General features: G+C 39.3%; 1 protein-coding gene across 1 annotated transcript in view; it reads left to right on the top strand.

Annotated features, from left to right (window-relative positions):
• Positions 1–23,530, top strand: part of FOXO1 (forkhead box O1) — an 85,427-nt gene extending 61,897 nt beyond the window's left edge. Inside the window, exons 2-3 of the mRNA XM_073342645.1 lie at positions 17,812–19,168; positions 19,597–23,530. Of these exons, the coding sequence (XP_073198746.1) occupies positions 17,812–19,155 (1,344 nt within the window). The 3' untranslated portion in view covers positions 19,156–19,168; positions 19,597–23,530. The remainder of the gene's footprint in view (positions 1–17,811; positions 19,169–19,596) is intronic.
• Positions 23,531–23,851: the final 321 nt, after the last annotated feature.

Below are 23,851 nucleotides of genomic sequence, written 5' to 3'. Positions count from 1 at the left end.
AAGGGATGTCTGTACTGATTTAAAAACCATTGTCGGGGGCCTAATTAAAATGTGATAGTTCACGTGCATGTTTAAAATCCTTTTTTCATAGTACCTAATGATATCCCCAAATTGTCTCAAACCTAGGCAGTAACACAGGTTGAGGGGCCATTTAAAAATTAGGTCTCAGCTGCATTACAAGGTTGAATTATACCTTTAATCATGCTAGGAGACGGGCATATTGTAACTGGGTCTCTGAGAAGTTTGTTTATAAGGTGAAAGGAATCTAAATATGGTTTAAACATGGCTTCGCATTGTCCACATTAGTCAGCCAAACCATACAGAAATTGATTTAACTGGAACAATATTGAAACTGAGATTAAACGTTTCTCCAAAACTCTCCCAAAGGCTGAATGTGTAGCCTTAAAAGTTTTTTTTAATCATGTGCTTTCTTTTAAATGCTCCTTGAAGGATTCTCCAATTCAAAGAAGTTAGCAAAAGTGACTAAAATGGGTGAGAGATGCTGATGTTTCTAGCTTTTAGTTTAAAATATGTTTCTGAAATAAGATATCTTCCACTGTTTGCAGCGTTGTTGTAGCCATGCGTGTCCCAGGATATGAGAGAGACAAGGTGGGTGAAGTAATGTCTCTTATTGGACCAGCTGCTCCTAGTGAAAGAGACATGCTTTTGAGTTTCAGACCTGAAGAAGAGACCTGAGTGAAGCTCACCATTGGAAGCTGGTCCAATAAAAGATATTACCTTATGTCTTTTCAAAATAAGCCCTAGGGATTGCTACTGATAGATCAGCCTTCTGTAGTCTTAGTCAGCAGAGTAAATGTAGGGATGCTAAAATTCTTCTTAGAAAATCATTCAGATGTCCTTCTGGAACAAGGTTTTTAAGAAACTTTGACCCTGATATCTCAAGACCTCCTTATATGATGTACTGGCATTAAGTTTAATGCTGCCTTTCCCCTCCCTCAAACCAGCTATACAGGGGCCTTTCATGCCCTCCTCTCACTGTCGTCTGCCTTCCTGGGGAAGCCCTAAGCAATGTTGCCAGCTTCCATGATGTTAGTGTGAGCCTAACAATGTTTTGTTAGGTGTTTTTCCTAAAGCCCCAGCTCCTGAAATCATTTGACTACATGAGAATCTTGCTTCCATTGTAATAAAGTAAATTTCTAGACCTGGTGGTTGCAGAGAAAAGTTAGTGTGAACAATTCATAAAAGCTCAAAAAACAGAATGCAAGTACCCCCCCATTCTATTTTTTAAAATATGATTTTTTGAATGCTTGGGATTGGCAATATGGGATACGTGGGATTCTGGATTTGATGGTACAGGAGCAATAATTGGAGAGAAGCGTGCCGGGGAGCTAAGCTCCTCCATTCTAAGTGCCTCATTTGAGGCAGAGGATGGGGAGGCTGGCAAAGAAGAAGGCAAGACAGAGGTGTAAATTTAGTCTCCCCCACCCTGAAGGTATCTGTGCACAGTGAATCTACTGTGTAAAAATGTAAGCCAAACACAAGAAACAATGTAAGCCAAGTGCAACAATAAACTTAGAGTTAGATTTGAATGCTGCTGTATCCTTTGGCACAACACTCAAGTGTTGTATGTAATGCTGAAAGATCCAAGTCATCGGTGGGCAGGATCGAACCTGGAACCTCTGGAGCTTAGTGCATGAGCCTCTACCGCATGAGCTAAAAGCCAGCTGGCTCATAGCTAAGGCTGTAGAGGAAACTCATTAATCTCTCTATGTGGTCTCTGTGCCACTAGATGGGACAGAACACCACACCCAGGAGGTGTGTGGGTTACATTATCATTTGGCATTTTTACACTATTAAAAGGCAGCATGGCTTCTTTTGTGGTAACTTGTAGTACAGAAGGGCTAAGGCTTTGGCTAGCAGATTCCACGTCATTCTCATTTAAATCAGCCTTCTCACAGCCTTTTGAAAAAGACTGAATCTTTAAAAATAGCTCTTCTACAGGACCCATCTCACAAGATTGTTATTCTCATAGTTTTTCCTTGATTTAAGTATTTTTTTTAAACGGGATATAAAGTTTCATGCTTCAGAGCATAAGACAACTACTAACTAATGAAAATTAGGAATAATACTACTTCTGTGGACAAAAGATTACTCCATAGAGTATCCACCATGGTGTTTTTAGTACCCTTTTAAAGCATCTGGTACTGGCCGTGTCAGACACAGGATACTTGATCTAGTTGGACATTGGTATGATCTGGCGTGTTAATTGCTATGTTCCAAAGATTCTTCTAATGTTGCTCTCTCCAGTTTAATATGCCTAGAAAATTGGGGTGGAGCGGAGGCAAAGATGGATGTTAGAACTACCCTATGTAGCCCCAAAAACCCTCATGAATAGATGCAGGTGACAATATCCATAGGAAAACTTATTCCCCTGTTGCTAATAATTTGACCCAGTCAAATCTCTGATCACTAGTTATTAGAGGTTATGTAACATCATAAAATTTAGAGATGGAAAAGATTTATTATATCGTCTTATTAATCTGCATGCAAGGGCTTGCTCCCTCACAAAGGTTTTCCATTGTTTTATCTAGCTAACTTCTTGCATGCTTTATAACAAGCTTTTATGCTCTCTGCTGTGCCAAAAGTATTAGGCAGATGAATTGAGCAAGCTAGTTGAATGTGTTCCAGTTCCAAAAGAAGGGTATTTTTGGATATCCATACTCTGCTGTGATTTAATCAGTAGATTTCCAGAAAAAGTTCATTTTGGTAGGCTATAGAGTCCTTCAATTTGGGGAGTCAAATGGTTGTCAAATGAAATAGCAGAAAAACCTGTTTCTTCCCAGCAAGTGTGTTTTTTGAGGCTCAAATTGAGATGATCCAAACATAAGGTTTGTTTGTTTGGTTTTGTTTGGTTTTTAAATCAGGATCTTCACCTCCTGTTCTCTTAACCAACAAAAGCAGGTTTGTGTACCTTAGATGAAACTAGTGTCTTGCCTTCTTGCTGTGTGGCCTCTTAAGTGATATGTATTTTTTATTATTATTTTGGAACTGATTTCTGAGAGTTTTGGAGAAATCTTGCTTCCCTCAAAACTGACTAAAGCAAAGCATTTAATGAAGTTGGAGGGGTCTTCCCCATTATTTTGTATTCTGGTGACTGGAAGGTTATCCCTCTCTTTATAGGTGATTTGCCAATCTTTATGTTCCTCTTGTTTCATAATCAAACGACAGAAAAAGCTGGAAAACTCTGTCTCCTTCCTTTAAACAACCCGATTTGAGTGTTTATCCTTGAAAATAGTAACTAAATTGGGAACGCTCTTTACTCTGCAAATCCACATGAAACCCATATGCAATTGATATTTTTTCCCTAAAACTGACCTACAGATTTTCTGTGGTATGAACAAGAATTTAGCAGCACTGGGTGTGAACACTGTAACTTTAGGGGTAGAATACCGGTAGGCATACCTATCAGTTCCAACTTGACCCATAAGAAGACATTTATTTCCAGTGATACCAAAGCACAGTTTACTCTACTCAGCTATATCCAGTTGCTTTTTTGTACTTTGATTTTTTTTTAAAATAGATCTAGAGTACATAATTATTTTGTTCTCCAGTGTTAATAAAAAGTGCCTGTTGTTATAATACCATCTTTGGGAGCCAAGTAATGAAAAATAAATGGCTTTAAACGGTGTTTAGTTGTTGCAAAAGAAGGTAGTGGGAAGTGTAGTGGAGACGTGTCTGCAAAGCAGCATTGCATTAAGACAGTGATTTCACCAGCTTGAACATTGTTAAAGGTACATGTGCAGTACGTGTAGGTGCATGCATACATATATTCTGTGTGTACTATGTATTCAAATATTTCTTAGAACTCTGCTTTCTTAGTGTTACAAACTGACACTTTCTAGTTAATATTACTATCTTCACCCTTGTTCCTATTGAATAGGCAGGCATTGTATTGCTGCTTAACCACTAGGTTATATCCCACTGTAAAAACATTCAGATACCGCTTATTTCCTTTTTTGCTGTTCACAACAACCTGAGAGATGTATGACCAGGCCTAAACAATAACCTAAAGGAACAAAAATAAACATTTTAAAACAGAAGAGGTATGGCCTGCCAAATACTGCAAATAATTTATGAATGTATGAATGATCAACCAACAAAATGTCTGAAAACACTCTGCATTCCTGGGGGGAACTTCTTATTTTTTATTTTTAAAGCAAGACAAATTTGGAAACGTTCCCCAAATCTTTTAAATTAAAAATAATAAAATAAGCAAATCATGGACCTTAATCTATGGCCCTTTTTCTTCCAGCTGTTCAATGAATGCTTGGTTATGAACTTGTTCGTAAACATTGTGCACGGGTAAACTAATGATACAGTAGTGGAAAATTGCTACAGTAACTCTATAAACAGTAGTTTACCTTTAGATGTGATTGTATAAGTAATATTAAAAACTAAAGCTACAGAAAACTTGCATTCCTTTTTTTCTTTCAAGTTTATTTTTAAGAGATTCAACTAGGCCTTAAAATATCCTCCAGCATCTTGGAAGCTGTTGCAAATGGCAGTTCTTATAGATAACATTCTGATAATCTAAGGTTCTAAATTTTAAAAGCGAGTGTATCGCATTCCAAACAAATCAATGTATGAATTATCTCTTTGAAGAGATCTTGTATCACCATTTGGCTATCTTTTAAACTCTTTATTAAATATCTAGTTTAAATATACAAAAGAGAAAAACAAAATTGGAATCCTTAAAAGAAATAGCTACCAGAAGGGGATGAAGTTGTAAGGCCTTGACACGTGTGCCTTTATATTTAAAAAACAAAACAAAAAACAACTAGTCTTTTGGGTTGTTAAGATGCCTTTTAACTGTTTGTTAGTATTTTCATTAAAACTGTTTCAGAAATGTATAATATGCTGGCTTAAATGGTAAGGGGAAAAATATTTTGCTCAAGGCTCAAACATGGCAGTTGGAATATGAATCTTACAGCAAAGCTCACAATTTGCTTTAAAAGTTAGACTGTTGTCATGTATAATTTTTTAAATAAGTAAACAGAAAAAGGCATAGATTTAACAGCTGGGTACTTTGGTCTTAAAGAATGTCCATGGTTTGTATCCATACCACCTTGAGATTAGGCCCAGTCAATAACTTTATGGGAGACCTTCAGGAGAAATACACAAAACTGCAGGTTGCAGTGTTGGTGTTTTGGGTAAGGTGGTTGTCTTTGCTTTGAATCGCTGCTCCAGTTGGGTGTTGGATTCTGCAGTGTTGGAGGTGCTTTCTTTTATATGAAGCTGAAGACTGATATCCTGACTACCTCCGGATATTAAACATGCTATAGTGGTTTTTGCAAGAATAGGGTGTTGGCCCGTGTCCTGGTTATATACCTGTTTCTGTTCAGTCTGTTTCCTCTTGCAGATTCAGTTGCATAAAGCAGTGTTCTCTTCCTGACTTAGAGTGAGGAGGTGGTGGTGGTCGTGGTCAATAGTGCCTAGGATACCCAGTCTTAGACCAGGGCCCCACTGTGCTAGGCACTGTACAAATGCCACATAAACACAGTGCCTGCACTGAGGAGATGACAGTCTAAGTACAAGATAAAAGACAATAGATGGATACAATAACTGGACAAGGGGAGCACAAGGAAATAACGAGACAATACTGGTCAGCATGAAAAGCAGTGGTCACAGCACACGATTGTCAAGATGTTTTTGGTAGGCCTAGTGTTGCTATCGGCTGTTCAACAGCTGCTGTAGTTGCATTTCATTCCGGAGGTGGGTGAAGTGATATCTGTGTGTGTGGCATGTGCATGTGTACACTGTTCTCCTGTACTTGTGTGCACACATTCAAGAAGTGCACAAGGAAAGGAACCCAGGCCACATTAGCTTTGTCCAGCTTGAGCGCACATAGTATTTTATGTTACCGTTTGCAATTATTAATACTTTTATCAGTTAAGTTGCATTTTAATTAACTTCGTGAGATCCTTGAGCGTCCTGACATTTTGTGTTTAAATTCTCATAGTAATAATTTTTTAAACTAAAAGGTGGGGTTTTTGTTTGTTTTTGTTTTGTTTTTGTGAAGGGTTGTGGGGGAAGGAGGGAAAGTAAAAGCAAAAACTAAAGTTAAGTGATCTTTGCTTGCAGAGGCACTTCTGTGTTAATGTGGAATTTGAATTAAACCAGTAAATTTGTTTCCCGTTTACTGGGTGCTGTATAACCTACATTAATGGAGTCATGAGATTCCACCTTCTCCAAAATAGGGAGAAGAAACATTATCTTCTAGTTTTTCTGCCCTCTGCTTGCTTGCCAAGGCTAGCTTTGACCAATAATATTCTGCCTCCTCTGAATAATGTCCATTGAACCCTTATAAACGTTCCTTAGAGTAACATTGTTTAGAGTCAGTGATATAAACACTTTTTTCCACAAGCCTTACAGAGCATCACAATGTTATACAAACAGATGTCATAAAAACAAGCAGTGACGGATATTAATGTTTCTCACACAGAAGAACTGCAAGCTAAACACATCTCAAAGGCAGTCTCAAAGATGATGGCAGTAATATTAAGATGCATAGCTATCAACCATCAGTTCTGTGTCCACTTAAAACAAGTATCCGACTCTGAGAATCCAAACTACAATTGCATCAGCATACCTTATTGTTGCCCAGAATACTGGTAGTGTAATCTGGCTTCTCACCTGTATGTATGCTTAGCTAACTTCCTCAAGGGAAAAAATCTAGCTCTTATTGCACTTCGCCAGTAATACAGTGGATATTTGTGCTTCTGCGATTCTGGCCAAGGCACAGTGAACATAGTCCCTTTCAACAAGGGAGTTCACAGATAACAGCGGAACGTGGCTGACTTGGTGTAGGGAAGACAGTGCTCTGAAGATGGACAAAGGATTGAAGGACCTTGTGAAGCCAACAGAGATGGCATGGTCAGCCAGCCACTGCTGTAGACTGCAGGTCTGCCAGATCCTAGCATCAGTCCCACCCTAACAAAGCTGTGATGAGACCAGGAGGCACCCAACACATGTACCCTGGTTTGGCCCATCTGTGTTTTTTTTTCCCCTGGACGTTTCATCTTTCGGACTTCAGCTTTCCCACCAATCAGGCAATTTTCTAAATATGGAGTCTAATCCTTTTAGGGACTGCTGCTTCCATATGTCTGACCACAGGGGAGACGGCCCATTCTCTCCCAGGACCAGGTACTGTCCAGAGAGACTGTGCTGAAAGAAGCCCCAGAAAGGAAGAAATGGCCAAGTCTGAGACATGGAGGGATCCCCTCACAGATGATTGGGTGCATCTTAGATCTGTTCCCTTCTCCTCTTCAACAGGTCCACAGTGGGCCCAAAGTGTGGGGGAGGGATAGCTCAGTGGTTTGAGCATTGGCCTGCTAAACCCAGGGTTGTGAGTTCAATCCTTGAGGGGGCCATTTAGGGATCTGGGGCAAAAATTGGGGATTCGTCCTGCTTTGAGCAGCGGTTTGGACTAGATGACCTCCTGAGGTCCCTTCGAGCCCAGAGAGTCTATGATCCTATGAAAGTAAAGTGCCATGTTCTATGGGGAAAAACGCATAAGCCTCCAAAGAAGATTTGTAGGCCACCCCAATCTGGGCTCAATAGAAAAAAACCCAATGAATCCATTTTCCTAATGTGCAAATTCCACCAATTCCAAGCACTGAAGTCCCCACATATAACACCCTCCCCCCCAAAGCCTCTTAACTGAAAGACTGTGTGGGAAGAGGGCTAATTGTCTGACTCGGTTTATCCTGCACATCTTGTCTTGTGCCTCTGGTTCTCTTCTACCCCAGGTCACTTGGAGACCTGGCTCTGGAGAGAAGGCAGGCACAAAATGAGGAAATGCTTTATCAAACTAGGACTTTTATTGTCCTGTCCACTTGGCTCTGGAGGATGTCATCTGATCACAGTGGGAACTAGTAACCTGAATGCTGCAGTAGACATGCTACAAAAGGATCTGCAGTGTTCACCAATGTAATTCACATGTGGTCACCCTACCTAAGGAACCTTATCCTTAGTAAAGGAAACAACAATTCCTAATGAAGGAGATTTCCTTCCGAAGGACTCCACAGGCAGGATAGGGGGGACTTATTCCTGAGAGGAAACTGAGTCCACGTTAGCGTCCCCAAGAGCATCATCGACATCCACGTAGTTGGCAGAGATGGGTGCTACTGGATGGATTGTTTCTATGAGCTAAGACCACCCACCAACTGAGACCCACTCAGGCAATTATTTGGTGTCTCATACATCAGATGCATACATAGAGACTCCTTTCTTTTTGTCTAGAGTGGTAGGGTACCACATGGTATCTTGTAGGTGTATATGGCTCCATAAATGGAACTATGACATGCAGGAAAATACACATGCAGGAAAACAAGAAAGTTGCTTGGTGAGTCAATGGACAAGATAATGACCGAGTCCTCCAATAAGAATAAAAAGACACTCCAACCCTCTAGGCAGCACAAGAGGGAGCACCAGCTGCTTTATAAGATCGAAGAGTCTTTTCATAGCTCTTTCTCCACAAGGTACAGCAGAAGTGATAACCAGTTCCACAGAGGCAGATGGTACAAGGCTCAGGAGTGCCAGATTCTTCAATAAAGGAGAATTTTCAGGTCAGTCTTCATTGACCTCAAAACAAAATGTTTGACTTCCAGCCAAAGCAGCCTAAGGAAGACCCCCAACTGGGGACAGGCTTTATCTCTACAGAGAGAGAGATGACAAGCTACTACATCAGTCTTTATCCTGGGTAGTTACCTTTCACCTAATATGGGTGCCCAAACAAAGACTTGTATTTTTCTAGCAGTTTATTCCCAAAGCCCTAATGTGATGGACTATTTTTTAATCTCTATGATTTTCCTTCCCTGAAAGCCCTCCCAGTGTTAACTTAGCCTAACATAATAAAGACAAGGTAATTACATTTTATTTTCAGATGTCAATATATTTCTCATTTTATGGGCATACATTAAGACTAGACTCCCACTCTCTTGCATCTTCTGGGTGGGAGGGTGTTTATAGTATTTTAAGAGTCCTCTGTTGTCAAATAGAATTGATATATTTAGTTCACATGAGAACTTCTGCATGTTAATTAGAGCTAAAACACTTCAGTTAAGCTACCTTTAAAAAAAAAATTTCTGTAAACAGTGCCACACTGTCTATTTGTGATGACTTGGGTGTAACTGGAGAGTGTGGCAAAGGTGAAATAGACTGTCTGTTAAACAGGAAATTAGTATTAACATTTTTGTCTGAGTGATTGTAATCATTCCTGCTGTCTGGAAAAACAAAACAAAAAAGCCACACCCCTTATAGTTGTGGAATAATATTTTTAAATGATTTCTAGGGATTCTGGCACTGGATCATTATTCTGTTACTTTATTAATATATAGTGTCATCCTTCACAGCTAGTCTGCAAATCTCAGAATCTTTTGTAGTCTGTTTTTATTTATATCCTAGTTCAGTATTTTGACTCTCAATTCTCAGCAAAGTCTATTGTTTATATAAAGTATCCAGTTCAGATCCTGCATCCAATCAAAGATTAATTTTCTTTAACTGAATCTTCAACAGTTACCACACTGTAGTATTTGTTGGTATTTTCCCCACGTAGTTGTGTTGATGGTAGCTGCACAAAATTTAATTTTAAATCTTAATGTAGGCTGAATTTTTTAATGGAGGGACTGCCTTTCTATATCTCACAAATGTCTCTGGTGATCGTTACTGTGCTTTTCACTGCAAATAATTCTGATTGTCCTATGTTACATTTCCTCCAGCACAAACTTATTCCCATTAAAAGTAAAATGATATATTAGCAAGTATTATGTACATAGTGCACAATATATTCTTATTACACTCAAGCATGAAGCTGGGAATCCTTTTTATACAAAGAATAGTTATAAAGGTTTAATTTGCACTTATTTAGATGATCTACATACATTGCGAGTGGCTTTGTCCCTATTAGAAATAGAAATACGTAAGTGTGACGCGATAGCAGGGTTATATCAGCATGAGTTTGGAATGGGTGCATTACTATTCCTTTCTCTGTATTTGCATGTGTGTACATTCTATATCATTACTGTAATACTTAACGCTTATATAACGTTTTACAGTTCTAGAGTGTTTGCTTTGATCCTTTCCTCACCCCCTGTGAGGCAAATAGGAAAATGTTATCAACCCAGTTTTACAAATCGGAAAACAGAGATAAAGAGGTTTCTATGTTACCTGCCCAATGCCCCCCAGTGAGTTAGTGGCAGATGTGGAAATAGACATCTGAAGCTCTTTGTAGAGTGTCAGTGTGGATCCCGCTGTAGGTGTATGTGCGTGCGAGATCAGTCTTTTGAAGAGCAATGCCTATTGGGGGTTCATGCGCTCTCTGCCTCCTTTTGCTTCTGTAGGAGGGCCTAAAGGGAAGGGCAGCTGTGACCCTCAGTTCCTTCGTACTACCCACGGCAGCGACACATAGGCCAGCAAGTGTGCAACTTGCTAGTCTGTAGCCTCAACTACATCTTCCCAAACTCCTTCAAAACTCTTTCGTTTCATCTGTGAAGAACTGCTGCGAATGAATTTGATCTGTCTGGACTAAAAATTAGGTTGTCAGGCTCCCCCACGCTTCCATAAGACTTTCTGTGTAAGACACCTCAACCTAGCAAATCGTAAGCATGTGGGCTCCAAGCCCTGCCTTCCTGTGACAGATTAATCCCAGTGCAAAATGAGCTCAGCAGATGCCTTTTTTTGTCTAGGAGAGTCCCATATAATGAGTAGATGCTCAGTATGCCTGGTGTTCACAGTGAGAACGTGTAAGTCGCAAGATGTGAGGTTGATACAAGGTTGCTGAAACTAGGGGTGATGGCGGCAGCACCCCCTGACTTGACGTGGTTTCCATCATATGCAGGGTTTACAATTTGGTTCAATGGCTCTCAGCACAATCACTATAAAAATTGTTCCAATGCCACCAAAAGCTTCATCTCCTGGAACAATTTGTGGGGTTTCTTCACATGGAGAAGAGAGAGTCACCAGAGGCCTGGTACTGGACAAACCAGCTTTGTCCAGCTTCCAACCTGGCAGACATGACACCGAAGACCAGCATTAGCAATGACACCAGCACCAAAGCAGATGCTGACCGCTCCACTACTGAAGTCCAGCACCAAGAGAGAAGACTGTGAACACAGAGGCAAAGAATCCAGGTGTCGCTCAGTGCCTTCACGCATGGTCAATCTTCTTAAGGCCTCACGAGAGAGAACCACTAAGCCCCAGGTGGCATGGAGAGCTGCTGATACATAGTGGTCTGCAGGACAGGAAAAATGCCTCCAACACCAACCCCAGTACCAGTGATCCAAGGATGCAGCATCCACACTTACACCTGAACCACAGCTACTTGGTGTGCCCCTACAAGAACCAGGATTGTGTTTTGATACAGAGGCACTTACTGGTACCAGTGAAGATCCTGGTACTGAGAGCACCATATACCTTAGTGCCACCTCAAGAGGAAATCTACTCTTTCCCTCCATCACCAGGGTATATGTACTCACATCCTTTTGAGCAAAGAATCCTCTCATCTGAGATCCATAGGAGACACCACTGAAAGGCCAGCGGGCTCTCCCTCAGGGGCCTGCTGCTGCTGCCCAATCAGGAATGGCATTGACTATCTAATATCTAACAAGTCTGCCACATCCTTATGGCATGTTGCTGGGGCCCTACAGGATGTATTGGGGTTTGCCCTTCACATTCTTCTAGCAGCCGATCTCCAGTACACTCTAGCAACAGGAAGAGAACACTCTCCCCAGCGACATTCTTGGCCAGGCCAGGCCACTGACAGTTGTGAGGGAACTGAGGAAGGATTGTGGCTGCCCTACCAGTTATGGACTTGTAAGATATCACGAGGAGGCAGAGGGTGCATGCACAGCTCTAACGGGCAGTGCTATTCAAAACACTTCGATCTGATGCACGAGGTGCATGCGTGGCTATAGTGGGGTGCACATTGACAACATCTTGAAGAACCATAGTTATTGTAGGGTAAGTTACCTCTCTTTCCTACTTCTCAGTCCCATGTTTGCATCATCTTTCGGTATGAAGAAAATAAAACCAACCTAATTGTACATATTTCTCTTGTCCATATTTATTAATCTGGATATACTGCAGTGGAGATGTTTTCTCAAATGTCCCTTGCTCCACACAGTTAACCAAAAATATGACTTCAGAGAACAATTTACTTTGTAAACAGTGTGAAATCTACCCCCCCCCCCCCCAAAAAAAAAGGATATTCTCCCTTTAGAGAAGTCTGGAAAATGAAGAAAGCTATAGTTTTCAGACATCTGCCAATTAATTTTGGATTGCTTGTTTTTTTAATACATTTATATCCTTGCCTTAAATTCAGTATATTAGCAGCTGAAGTCACTGTGTCACAGGGAAAAGGGGTGGTGGGGATTGAGAGATTTTTACCTCATTTTAAAATTAGTTGAAGTAAATTTATAGCTGAAAAATTTGTGCATTGACAGAAACAAATAGCTTCCACGGGTCCTCCTAAAATTGATTATATATTATTTGCTAATTACAAAGTCAGTACTGTATTTGTTAATTACAGTGGTACATTCTGACTCTCAGATAAGTAAATAATAGCAAGCAGTCATAAACCATAGTCTATACTGAAATACAGCAGAGCCAGTTTTTTTTTCAAAGGTCAAATAGAACTGGAGACTTCATTAACTTTCTTTTAGGATCAAAGATATAGAATCAATCCCAAGGACCACCCCACAGGTGGCAGCAGTCCTACCATATTCATAATTAGCTTTTGATAAAATTCCAGCTTGCATGCTTTGAAATTTAACTGACATGCTTTGCTTGTGTGCATTAAAATCAGTTTAAATACAATTTGCATTTCATGGCTTTCAAATCCAGTTTAAAGGGTTGACTTCAAATTAAATTTTAAAGAACAGTTTTTAAGTGATCCGCAGCAAAAAAAGCTACACGTTGGCGCTTGGCTGGTGGTTCGGAAACGAATGCCTCTGAATCTTGCAACCACACTTGCTCATCATGCTGCCAAGTTCCATTGCTGAAACTACACTTTTTATCACTCATGTTTGTGTCTGGCAAAGGTCTGTAGACACAACATCACTTTAACAGCCATGCATATTTTCACAAGATTTACCTCTTCAACACTTTTTCCAAGTTAGTAAATCATAGCTTCTTTAATGTCCTGCTGGCTGTGTGAAAAACAGGAATTTATGTAACAAGCTCTGTGCTGCAAACTTTTTCCTGTTAGGAAAATTTTTTTTTATTGTTGGCAAAGTTAGGAGACAGCTTTGTTACTCAAAGAGTGACCTCAAATGTCCTCAGTACACTAATACCCGTTTATGACACTTTTGATGACTAAGGAATTGCAGTAATTTCTTAAATATTTAACACATTTGTATGGCCTAATGTTTTGTGTGTTTGATACTTTTTTTTTTAATAGTAAACACTAAATCTGTGCCAAGGTGGAGTATGTTTACAAAATACAATAAAAATGAACTAGTGCAGGAGGCTTTTAATCAACAGCCTTGCAGAATAATTTTCTTTTAACATTGAGTTGTTGCCACTCAAGAGTGCTTCAGATGGAGTGAGTTCAGCCTGTAGAAGGGGCAACAGTGAACTTCATGGTTGACCAAAGAGTGACATTTGGTCCTCCACAGGAGTTGTGTTTTGGCCCTCATTGGCTTGTAGCCAATAGCTAAGATGCCAGGTGTGGTGAAGAGAAGGGCATTCGATCTGGGTACAGCAAGGTACTGAGAGCCCTAAACTCCCAGCAAATATGATGGTGGTTAAGAGGTACACAGCATCAACAGGCAGTATTATCACCTAACAGGGTCAGGCCCTTATATGAGAATAAAAAATGGTGATCCCCACTGTTCTAACTAGAGTACGTATCCTCGGATCAGAGATGAAAGATGTAGTATGCCAAAGAAGGGCATATCCCCATTCTAACTATTTCATATTAGAGAGCCTGTTTCAAACAAACAAAAACATCCCCTTCACAATGGAGGGTGGAAATTCTGGCCTTAATATTGATATGTATTTTTTTAATTGTATTACTTTTTACCTTTTAAAAAGACAATTTTAAACTTTTTTTGTTTCTAAAATTCTTCTAGATTCCCTGCAGCAGTGAGGCAGCTCACATTTGCAGCAGAGCCTTTGGCAGATACTCTTAGCTTTGTTTTTGAAGTCTTGAAGATCTTCAGTGTACCTGACCCTGAAAGCATCTTCAGTAGCTAGCGTGGGAGAGGAGCCTGCCACTGCTGACTTGCTGGCTGCATTTTGTATCTCCATCTGGGTATAGATCTGCCTCTGCCACCATTGCATGGAAAAAGAGGGACAATGTGCCCCTTGAGATGCCCCAAGTTGCTAGAGCCATTGTCAGGAAGGTATTGCTACCCTTTCTCCTTTAGACAGAACAGAAGAACAGGCCACCCTCCTTAAACTGTTTTCTGTGGCCCCAGGAGGTGGACTAAAAAGAGATTGGTGTCGCAGAGCTGGGACATCAATATCTGCTCATCTCCACATGTGGCAGAGCCCCTCCTCACAAAGAGAATCCTCTGACAGGTCCCATAGCAGCTAGAGACTTCAGATGGTTGAGAGACAATACTCTAGTTGCCTTCTCTGGTCTCAACCAAGTCAGCAAGCTAACTTCTTCCATCTGGGTGTTGGTACAGGCAGTGAGATGTACTCATTAGTTGAGTGATGGTAGCTTTGAGGAAAGGGTGGTTGTATTAATTTCAGAGGAACAAGTGGGCCCAAAGAGGTGAAGGTGTTAACATGGCCCTGTCCGTGTATAACACTAAGCACTTTTAAATGTCTCAGGGTTTTGAGTGCAGAGACATCAGCCTGGTTAGTCCTGTGGCAAACACATTAGAAATGTCACACCAGGATATAGAACTATATTGATTAGAATACATGAGAGAGACAGAGAATCAAAAATGAAACATAAAGCATTTTGGAAATGAAGTTGTTTGGCATAACTCAGTGAGATTCATTGTGATTAAAAGTTCCTTTTTCAGAGAGAAGATACTGGTTAGTCTCTTATTTTGTGAAATAATCCTTTGTGGGGAAGAAAGGGTTAGTTCTGCTGTAAAATGCTGAGTTGACCCTGTGACTGGTGGTTACTTTTCCTGTGTTTGACAAACCAGAAACAAGGGGGAAAGAAGAGATAGTAATGGTGGAGGACTGTGGCTTTTTGTTGATGTTCTTATGACTTGAGGTGGCTGGTCAGTCACAGGTAGATGCTTTGAGCTGTCAGGCCACTCATGACCGCTCTTGCTCTAGACCCTGGCTTGCTTGCTTGCTTGCTTCCCTGCTGGCTGCCCCGGTCAGGTTCCTCTTTCACCAGTCCTCCTCAGACTGGTAAGGACTGGATGGGCCATCTTATTCCATTATGCTGGTGCAGTTGAAAAGCTGAGGGAGAGAGAGGATAGGAGGACAGAAAGGAACACACAAGGGAAGGAAGGACAGAGCAGAATCTCATATATATCAATCCATAGTTCTCGCTGGTCCAGCAGTGGTGGTCAGGTGTTCCAACTCGTGTCCTGAGGTCTGAGTGTCAAAATGACCCTTGCGGCTCACCAGAGACGGGCACAGTCTCTTGAGTGAAGCAGAGGCCTGCCAGCCTTTCCTGAGGAATCCACAAGGAGTCCATTTTGCCATTTTAATCCCTAAGTACCTCAAAAGGGGGTGATGGGTGGAATAAGCCATCTTCTCAGATCTTATTTTGCCCACCAATTAGGCCTAATTTCCAGCACACTAATTTTGATCCATCATTTTCCAGTTCCATTCTCCTGTTTGAAAGTCATGACAGTTCTTGGGTCTGATTGATAGGCCCACTAATTTGCACTAATCCAGTTTTCCTGCATCTCTTCATACCCTTTCTGTCAATACTCACTGTTGTAGGTAGTATAACATTTTGAGCTTTCACCCAGTTTCTGACCATTGAACTCACAACTGGGGGTAAACCACAATTGTAACAACAGAGCTGTGGCCCTGCAGCAGCATATGGAGGGGGAAAAAGCTCCCTGGGTTGGTCAGAACTGGAGAGAGTGCATCTGGAGACTTGTCTGTCCTCCACCGACCAGTGTCCAGTTGTCAGATGGCCTTAGCATGAGGACGGTCTTTTGGGGATGCTGTCCCCTATTCCTCATGTGGGATCCTCAGTTATTGGGTTCCTGCCTGATGGTTCGGTCCCCTTTGATCTTGGCTCATGTACTTGAGGAATAATACCAGGAACGTTTAGGCAGACATGCTGCCCCTTTCTTGCCTTCAGCAGGAATGGGGGCCTTGGGCTAGGCTATGCAAAATTGCTTATCAATGGCATGAGATTTCAGAGTGTTCTCTGGCTGGCTGTGGATCTCCTGGGGTCAGTGGCTTTTCTGAAGCCATTCATGTCTCAGAAGGTGGCTAGAAGCTCCAGTGGCTCTGGTGAAGATATGAGCAGTGTCTTCTCTTTGCAGAGGTACAGTCATCCTTTAACTCTTGTGCCTTTGGGTATTAGAATGGTTAATTTCACATACTAAAATGTTCAAGGAGAAAAAGATGGTTTTAAGGATGAAGTTTAACTCTCCATGAGTCATATTTCCTCTCTGCTGTTTGTCTTCGCTCTTTCCTCATTGTTTAGCAATTGCAATTTTTATCTGTTTAACTTGGGACCTGATCCTGAAATTACTTATGCATGTGAATAGGCTCAGAGAGTTCAACGGGGACTACTTGTGTGTGTTTGCAGGTTGGGGCTTACGTGATTGTATTCTTGAGGCTGGGTCATGCTTTAGCTTTAAAGTGCTATCAACAACATTAATATTAATAAACTCTGGATTTTCTTGTAGTTGCTGTATTACAGCAATCCCATGTTTTAGCATAATTTTTGAGTTTTATTTAAAATAAAAAAGAAATATTACAGAAAAATAGGTTTTTACAACTTGATTATAATGAATCCAGTCTCGTATGAGGCCTGCATTTAGGAGTTTTTATAAAGGGTAAGTTTTTGAAGTGGTGAATAAACCGTTTGTCGTGTTAATAAATATTTTGTCACAAAAGTATAATTATTCAAATCTTCTTTGTTTAGAAGTAACCCTCCTGAAGCTGTGATATTACTGCAGGGTAGCATGTGTGATGAGAGAGAGAGAGAGAGAGAGAGAGATAGAAATGGAACAGTTCCTCATGTACTGGGTTAAAAAATCCATTTGTTTAATAAAATTGCCTAAATGCAGGCTACACTTTAGCAGGGACTCATACAATCAAGTTGAGAACCAGTTCTTCAGTGAATTTTTCTGGTTTTGGTGTCCTCTTATCATGTTTCAAATTGATGCCTCTGGCACATGCCAATTTCTTCTTTCTATCATGTCAAATGCAATTAAACCATATGATAAATTATATGACAAAGCATGGCTAACTTGTTCAAGCCAGTTTTGAACCAATACATATCTTTCTAAATTAGCACCCTTCCAAGCTTTACCGTTACACTTAAGTTTTCAAACTAAATGAAAAATTGAAGGGATTTTTCGTTTCTCCAGTGAAGGAGTTAAAATCATGTAAATAAGGATTTCTAGCAGAACCTGCTAGTAGTGCCCCTGGTTGTGTTTATCAGATGAGGTTTGATGCGCAATTTGAAAGATAGGTTACATTAATGGTATTAAGCAAAATATTCCTTTTCCAAAAAAGATACTGGGTACAGCAGTTAAGTTTTTGGTGTTTTGTACAGTAATTCAGTCATAGTTATTTTTATAGCATCTTTCACACAAGTAGCATCAGAATGGCTTGCTCATTTAAATGTTACATGTTGAGATAAAGAGAACTGGCCCTTTTCTTATCCCATATTTTATCTTTCAGAATTCAATTCGTCATAACCTGTCGCTGCACAGCAAGTTTATCAGGGTGCAGAATGAGGGAACAGGAAAAAGTTCTTGGTGGATGCTCAACCCTGAAGGAGGAAAGAGTGGAAAGTCACCTAGGAGAAGAGCAGCATCCATGGACAACAACAGCAAGTTTGCGAAAAGCAGAGGAAGAGCTGCCAAGAAAAAGGCAGCCCTTCAGTCAGGCCAAGAAGGAAATGGAGACAGCCCAGGATCACAGTTTTCAAAGTGGCCTGCAAGCCCCAACTCTCACAGTAATGATGACTTTGATAACTGGAGTACCTTTAGACCTAGAACTAGCTCTAATGCTAGTACAATTAGTGGAAGACTTTCTCCAATCTTGCCAGAACAAGATGACCTTGGAGATGGGGATGTGCACTCTATGGTATATCCTTCATCAGCAACCAAAATGGCTTCTACTCTACCCAGCCTTTCAGAGATGAGCAATTCTGAAAATATGGAGAATCTTTTGGATAATCTCAACCTGTTGTCACCTAGTACATCACTGACCGTATCGACCCAGTCTTCTCCAGCGACAATGATGCAGCAAACACCAGGTTATTCATTTGCATCACCAACCACAAGTATAGGTTCACCAAATCCAGACTACCGAAAATTTACATATGCTCAAGCTGGCATGAACTCTTTGCCCCAGATGCCTATGCAAACTCTTCAAGACAGTAAATCAAGCTATGGAACGATCAGCCAATATAACTGTCCTGCAGGACTCCTGAAGGAGTTACTAACTTCTGATTCTCCTCCGCACAATGATATCTTGGCATCAGTAGATACTGGTGTTTCTCAACCTAGTGGTAGAGTATTGGGCCAAAATGTGCTGATGGTCTCAGATTCAGTGATGTCAACATATGGTAATCAACCATCCCACAACAAGATGATGACTCCCAATGCCCACCCACACCAAGGACGTAATCAGCCAACAGTTGCAGTTAATGGTCGTGCCTTGTCACACACAGTGAATGCCATGTCACATACTTCAGGTTTAAATCGTTTGTCCACGGTGAAAACTTCATTACAAGTGCCTATGAGTCACCCAATGCATATGAATACAATGAACCCTTATGCTGCTGTTAACAGTTGCAATGGCTATGGAAGAGTGGGAATTGTTTCTCTCCATCAGGAGAAGCTTCCCAGTGACTTAGATGACATGTTAATTGAACGGTTGGACTGTGACATGGAGTCAATTATTCGTAATGACCTTATGGATGGAGAAACATTAGATTTTAACTTTGACAGTGTGTTGCCTAACCAAAGTTTTCCACACAGTGTGAAGACCACCACACATAGCTGGGTGTCGGGCTAGGAGTTAGTGCAAGGTAAATTCTCATACTATTTTAAAAAAAAAAATCTGAAAATGAGTTTAAAGGAAAAGTACAGGCTTTAACAGATTTGGAATTGCTTAAAGCTTTAATGGTTTGCAGTGTCATGTGCCTGCATCTACCATCTAACTGTTGTCTAACTTGCTAGCTTTTTTAATGGGTTGTAAATTACTTTACACTTACGCATATGCAATGAGGATACCTAATACAGACTTCTAGCATTTATTTGGACAGGTAGAGTAGTAGTTTTGGACATCTAGCCAGTAGTATTAAAATATATATATATAAAAATAACAATAAAGTGGAAGTTTTCATTCTTGTCTGACTTAGAGCTATTTGGAGCACGTATTCTATCTCTTTTGCTTTTTTGTGAACATTAATTTTGTATTTTGTTTCACTGTGTTTTTTCTGTTTTTTTCCCCTAGGCTACAGTTTAAAGCTCTTCAGACTTGTCTGACAACAGGAACCGAGAAAAGTAGTCCAAAGATGTCCTTCGCCCCTCTTTTAGTTTTCTTGATAAAACTGTTCTCATTTTTTCCTTTTGTCAAAATTGGCAGCAAACAGACTTTTCCTGTACAGGATGTTTGCCCAGTGTTTGCAGGTTATGTGCTGCTGTAGATAAGAACTGTGCCATTGGAAATTTCATTATTCTGAAGTGCCAAATTCACTACACCATATAATCACAGAAAATACTTTTGCATCATGTTGTGCTTTCAGTTTTTGTACAGTATGAGCTGTAAATGGAGAATTATTTTTTAAAAAAATATCTGTTTGGTCCAAAAAAAACCTATAAACTTCTTGTAATACTGTGGTGGTCTCATGCCCTGAGTAAGTTTAACTTTTATTGAAGTTACCCGTGTTCTGTTGAACTGATGAATTGAGACAACTGTGGACATTGTTTTGCAGCTGTATGAACTGCCTTGTGTTTGTTAAAATTGATACACATTCCATATGAGAAAACAGAGGCCTGGTAAATAAGTTCCAGATAAGGTCATTGAATAGTCAATGTTCAAAACAAACAATAGATTATATACCAATTGGTATGTTACCGATCTTTTTATTATGTAAATTTATGCAAAAATATTTGTGGGTCTGATTTCCAGATTAATGAATGGTATTGTTGGACTTGAGAGAATATTTGGAATAGTTATAAAGCTATTTTGTTCTTATAATTAAAGTTTACTTTGTTATATAGCCTACCTAAAAAAAATTTACAGAATCTAAAATCTGGCAGCATTCATAACCTTCATTTATACAGTATTTTAACTGGATGAAGTGAACATTTTTATATATTTGCTTAGCACCTTAGAGTGCTACTAAAGAAAGAAAAAAGCTTACTGAGTACCTTGCATTCAGAACATTTCTGTCCCATATTTTTTGGCAGAAGAGTGATGTGTATAGACAGACACTTTCCGTTTCATGTTTAGGAAATATTTAATCGGTTTTATATATGCATTTTTAGAAACTTCATCAGCTTCTATTACCATTTTAACTCTGACTACCACAAAGTGTTAAGTATTCATTGTTAGATGCTTGTACAATGCTTCATGTTGTATTTATTTCATGGAGGTCTCATAATGTTTGTGGACTCAAAAGCAGGATCTTTGTTTTAAGAATGTTCATATTTTAATAAAGTTAATGACAGAATTTCCATTTGTATTTAGCATTAGTTTTAGGGTCTGTCAGCATTTTTATTATCGCACTCTATTTTAGGGGGTTTGAAAGTGCTACTATAAAACTACATGGGGGATAAAACTTGCATTATATAACATTTCAGGGCAAGGACATATTTGTTCTCCATTTCTGGGGGTGGGGAAGATTAGTGAAATAGCAAAGTTACATAAACACAAGAGTTTTAGGGAGAAGGGATAGCTTTAGTTACTAAGGCTTTGGTCCTGCAAACCTTTACTTTTAGGCGATTGGGCCCATAGCAGGGTTTACAGGATTGGGCCTTTACTTGGTAAATATTTGCTGTATTTACATAGTTAAATTGTGTTTTGAGGGATGAAAGGGGAGGTAAACCTGCCTGCCTGCCACTGATTACTGCACATTGTTTATTAAAAAAACAAAAACCAACCAAAAAACTGAGGATTTTTATTCTGCACTTACAATATTTGCAATTTTTACAATAGGCCCAGGGATGGAAATGAATTTTTCTGCTGTACTATTTTCAAGTGATCCATAACTGGAAAGTGATTATAATCCCAATTTAGCTCCCATCTTCTCCATCGTCATTCTCCAGATCATTTGTGGGATGTGCCAGGAGATTGAAGATTAACAAACACAACATAAAAAAGTTCTTGATATTAATTACAGTGTGTGCTCAGTGCTGGCATATCACTAAAACAGCCTGCATTTGTCTAATAACTTCCCTATTAATGATATCTGAAATGTGATCACAGCTCTTGGCCATGGCACGAGCAGAAGACTCTGGGACCAGTTTCCAAAGAGCCTCCTTTTTGGTGCATGTGCAAAATTTTTGCTTTCCAATGGCAATTGACTAGAGTAAGTGAAGTACTGAGTCATATAATTATTTGACCTCTATGTGCCAAAAGAGAGACCCTTTGAAATTTGACCCTCTGGTGCAGGAGCTGAAAATTCTACATTTAACAGTTTACCTCTTATAATTTTATTGCTACTGTATAACTTACAAATATATTCTTTCTTTTATAGCTATGATGAGCTTGAATGCAACAGTTCATTAATTAAAATAGGCTGCAGGAAGTCTTGTTTGATCATTATCAGAATAGATACTTATAGATGGTGGGAATTTTGGTTCTGCATTTTCTTTTTATTTCGTTTGTGTGTCAAAGTTCTAATATTTTTGCTTGTAACTGTGGGATACTGTGAAATCTAATGAAGGGTAGGTTGTCTGTCATGAAAGCAAACATTATGTGACCTCTAGTAATAAATTCTTTTCAGTAAAAGTACCGAACTGTTGGAGTAAATTAGTTTGTCAGAATTATTGTAAATGATTGCTTTGTGAATTGTGCAGATGATCTTACCTATGCAGCTTTGGTTTTGACTTTTCTCTGGTTTGTACTGTTATTAAAAGTATATTGTATTATAGAGCTGTTCAGATATTTTAAATATAAAGATGTATTGTTTCCATAATATAGCTATATGATATATGTTTAGATAGTAGATGCATTAATTGGAAAGCTCTGCTTTGATAAACTGACAAATTGCCTACATGTATAAGCAAAAGTTGTACTGCTTATTATTGGCTTAAGTCAACAGAGCATCCCTAAGAAGAGGAGAGAACTTAAAATTGGACCAATTATAAAATAGTATAAAATTTGCACTTGTTAAACCACTGGATGTATGTTAGTACTTTTTTATTTTTTTACTGATTTGAAGTTCATATTTTCATTATGAAATTGCTAGGATTCTTAATTTATAACTGATTTTAGATAAGATGTCATGTTTTTTGTAATCATTACGTAAAAATGCAGTGTGGTTTATGCAAACAAACAAAAAACCTTGGCATTAAAACTTGCCTCCTTTTTGAGGGTTGTTCCACAAACCAGCAATATCACCAGAGAATGGCTTGTAAATATGGCTAATTTTACTCATGGGTGGTGTAACAACACTTCTGTGTTCCACTGCTCTTATTCAGTAACATCGCAGAATTAAAGTTCATATTTGGATATTTTCAGAGAAGTGCCTGATGTACCTACAGACACAAGAACAATCCTTTACTGTTGTATAAAGCCATAAATGTATATAAATTATGTTAAAAAGGTTTTGTGTCCTTTCTTGTATACTGGAAATGAGATTTGTACCAGGATTCTACTTGTGATTAGCAGTTGTCATATTCAATCACTGTAGTAATTACATTCCTTACTGCCTAATATTTTTAATAATGATGATCCCATTTGGACAATCTTGTTGGCATTAGCAATTTTATGTGGAAAAATACCTCATGGTACCAAGTCTTGGATTTCAGCAAGATGATACCATATTAATAAGCAAACACTAACTGCAAAATAGCTAACAGATTTTCCAGTACTTCATGTAAGGGGAATTATCTCTTGGAATTTCTTCTGGAATTGGAATGGTATCAGGTACAGTAACTTATAGGGCTGTGTTAAGTATTTTATCACAACATATTGTGATAAAACTAACTTGTTTATAACTCTTTGGGACTAAACACAAGAAGAATCCATGCCTGAGTTGACAAGATATATTGTGTAGATATACTTTATTGCTGGAAGCTGCTCTACACAGCTCAAGCATTGTTGCCATTGGTTCAACAAGCCTGGTTCAGAGAAAATTGCAAAAATTCCTGAAATCCCTTCAGAATGCATATTTGTAAGTATAAGCTTTTAATAAAATTGCTATGACATGAGATGGTGATTAATGTATTAGAACTTTATGTAATACATTTAGAAAATGTGAAACAAAAACTTAAATAAAACCACAGGAAGGAATTACTCTTAAATTAGCACACGTTACAGATTAGATCCTAAAATCATTAGATGTGGGAAGGGGAACAGGTTTTGGAGGGGGTGCGAGTGGGGTGTCAGCAGAACCTTTTTAAAAAAATGATGGAGCACATTATTATAATCTGAGGGTGCTTAATCCAGAAATAACCCGGGTGGTTGAATAAATTCTGAGGAGGAAGAGGAGGTATTTGTAGCAATTTTCTGAAGCCAAAGATCTCAAGTTTATTAGCCC

Source organism: Lepidochelys kempii, chromosome 1 (assembly GCF_965140265.1).
Source record: "Lepidochelys kempii isolate rLepKem1 chromosome 1, rLepKem1.hap2, whole genome shotgun sequence".
Lineage (NCBI taxonomy): Eukaryota > Metazoa > Chordata > Testudines > Cheloniidae > Lepidochelys > Lepidochelys kempii.
The sequence above is the reverse complement of the archived record's forward strand: the minus strand, read 5'-3'. Positions and strand labels throughout refer to the sequence as shown.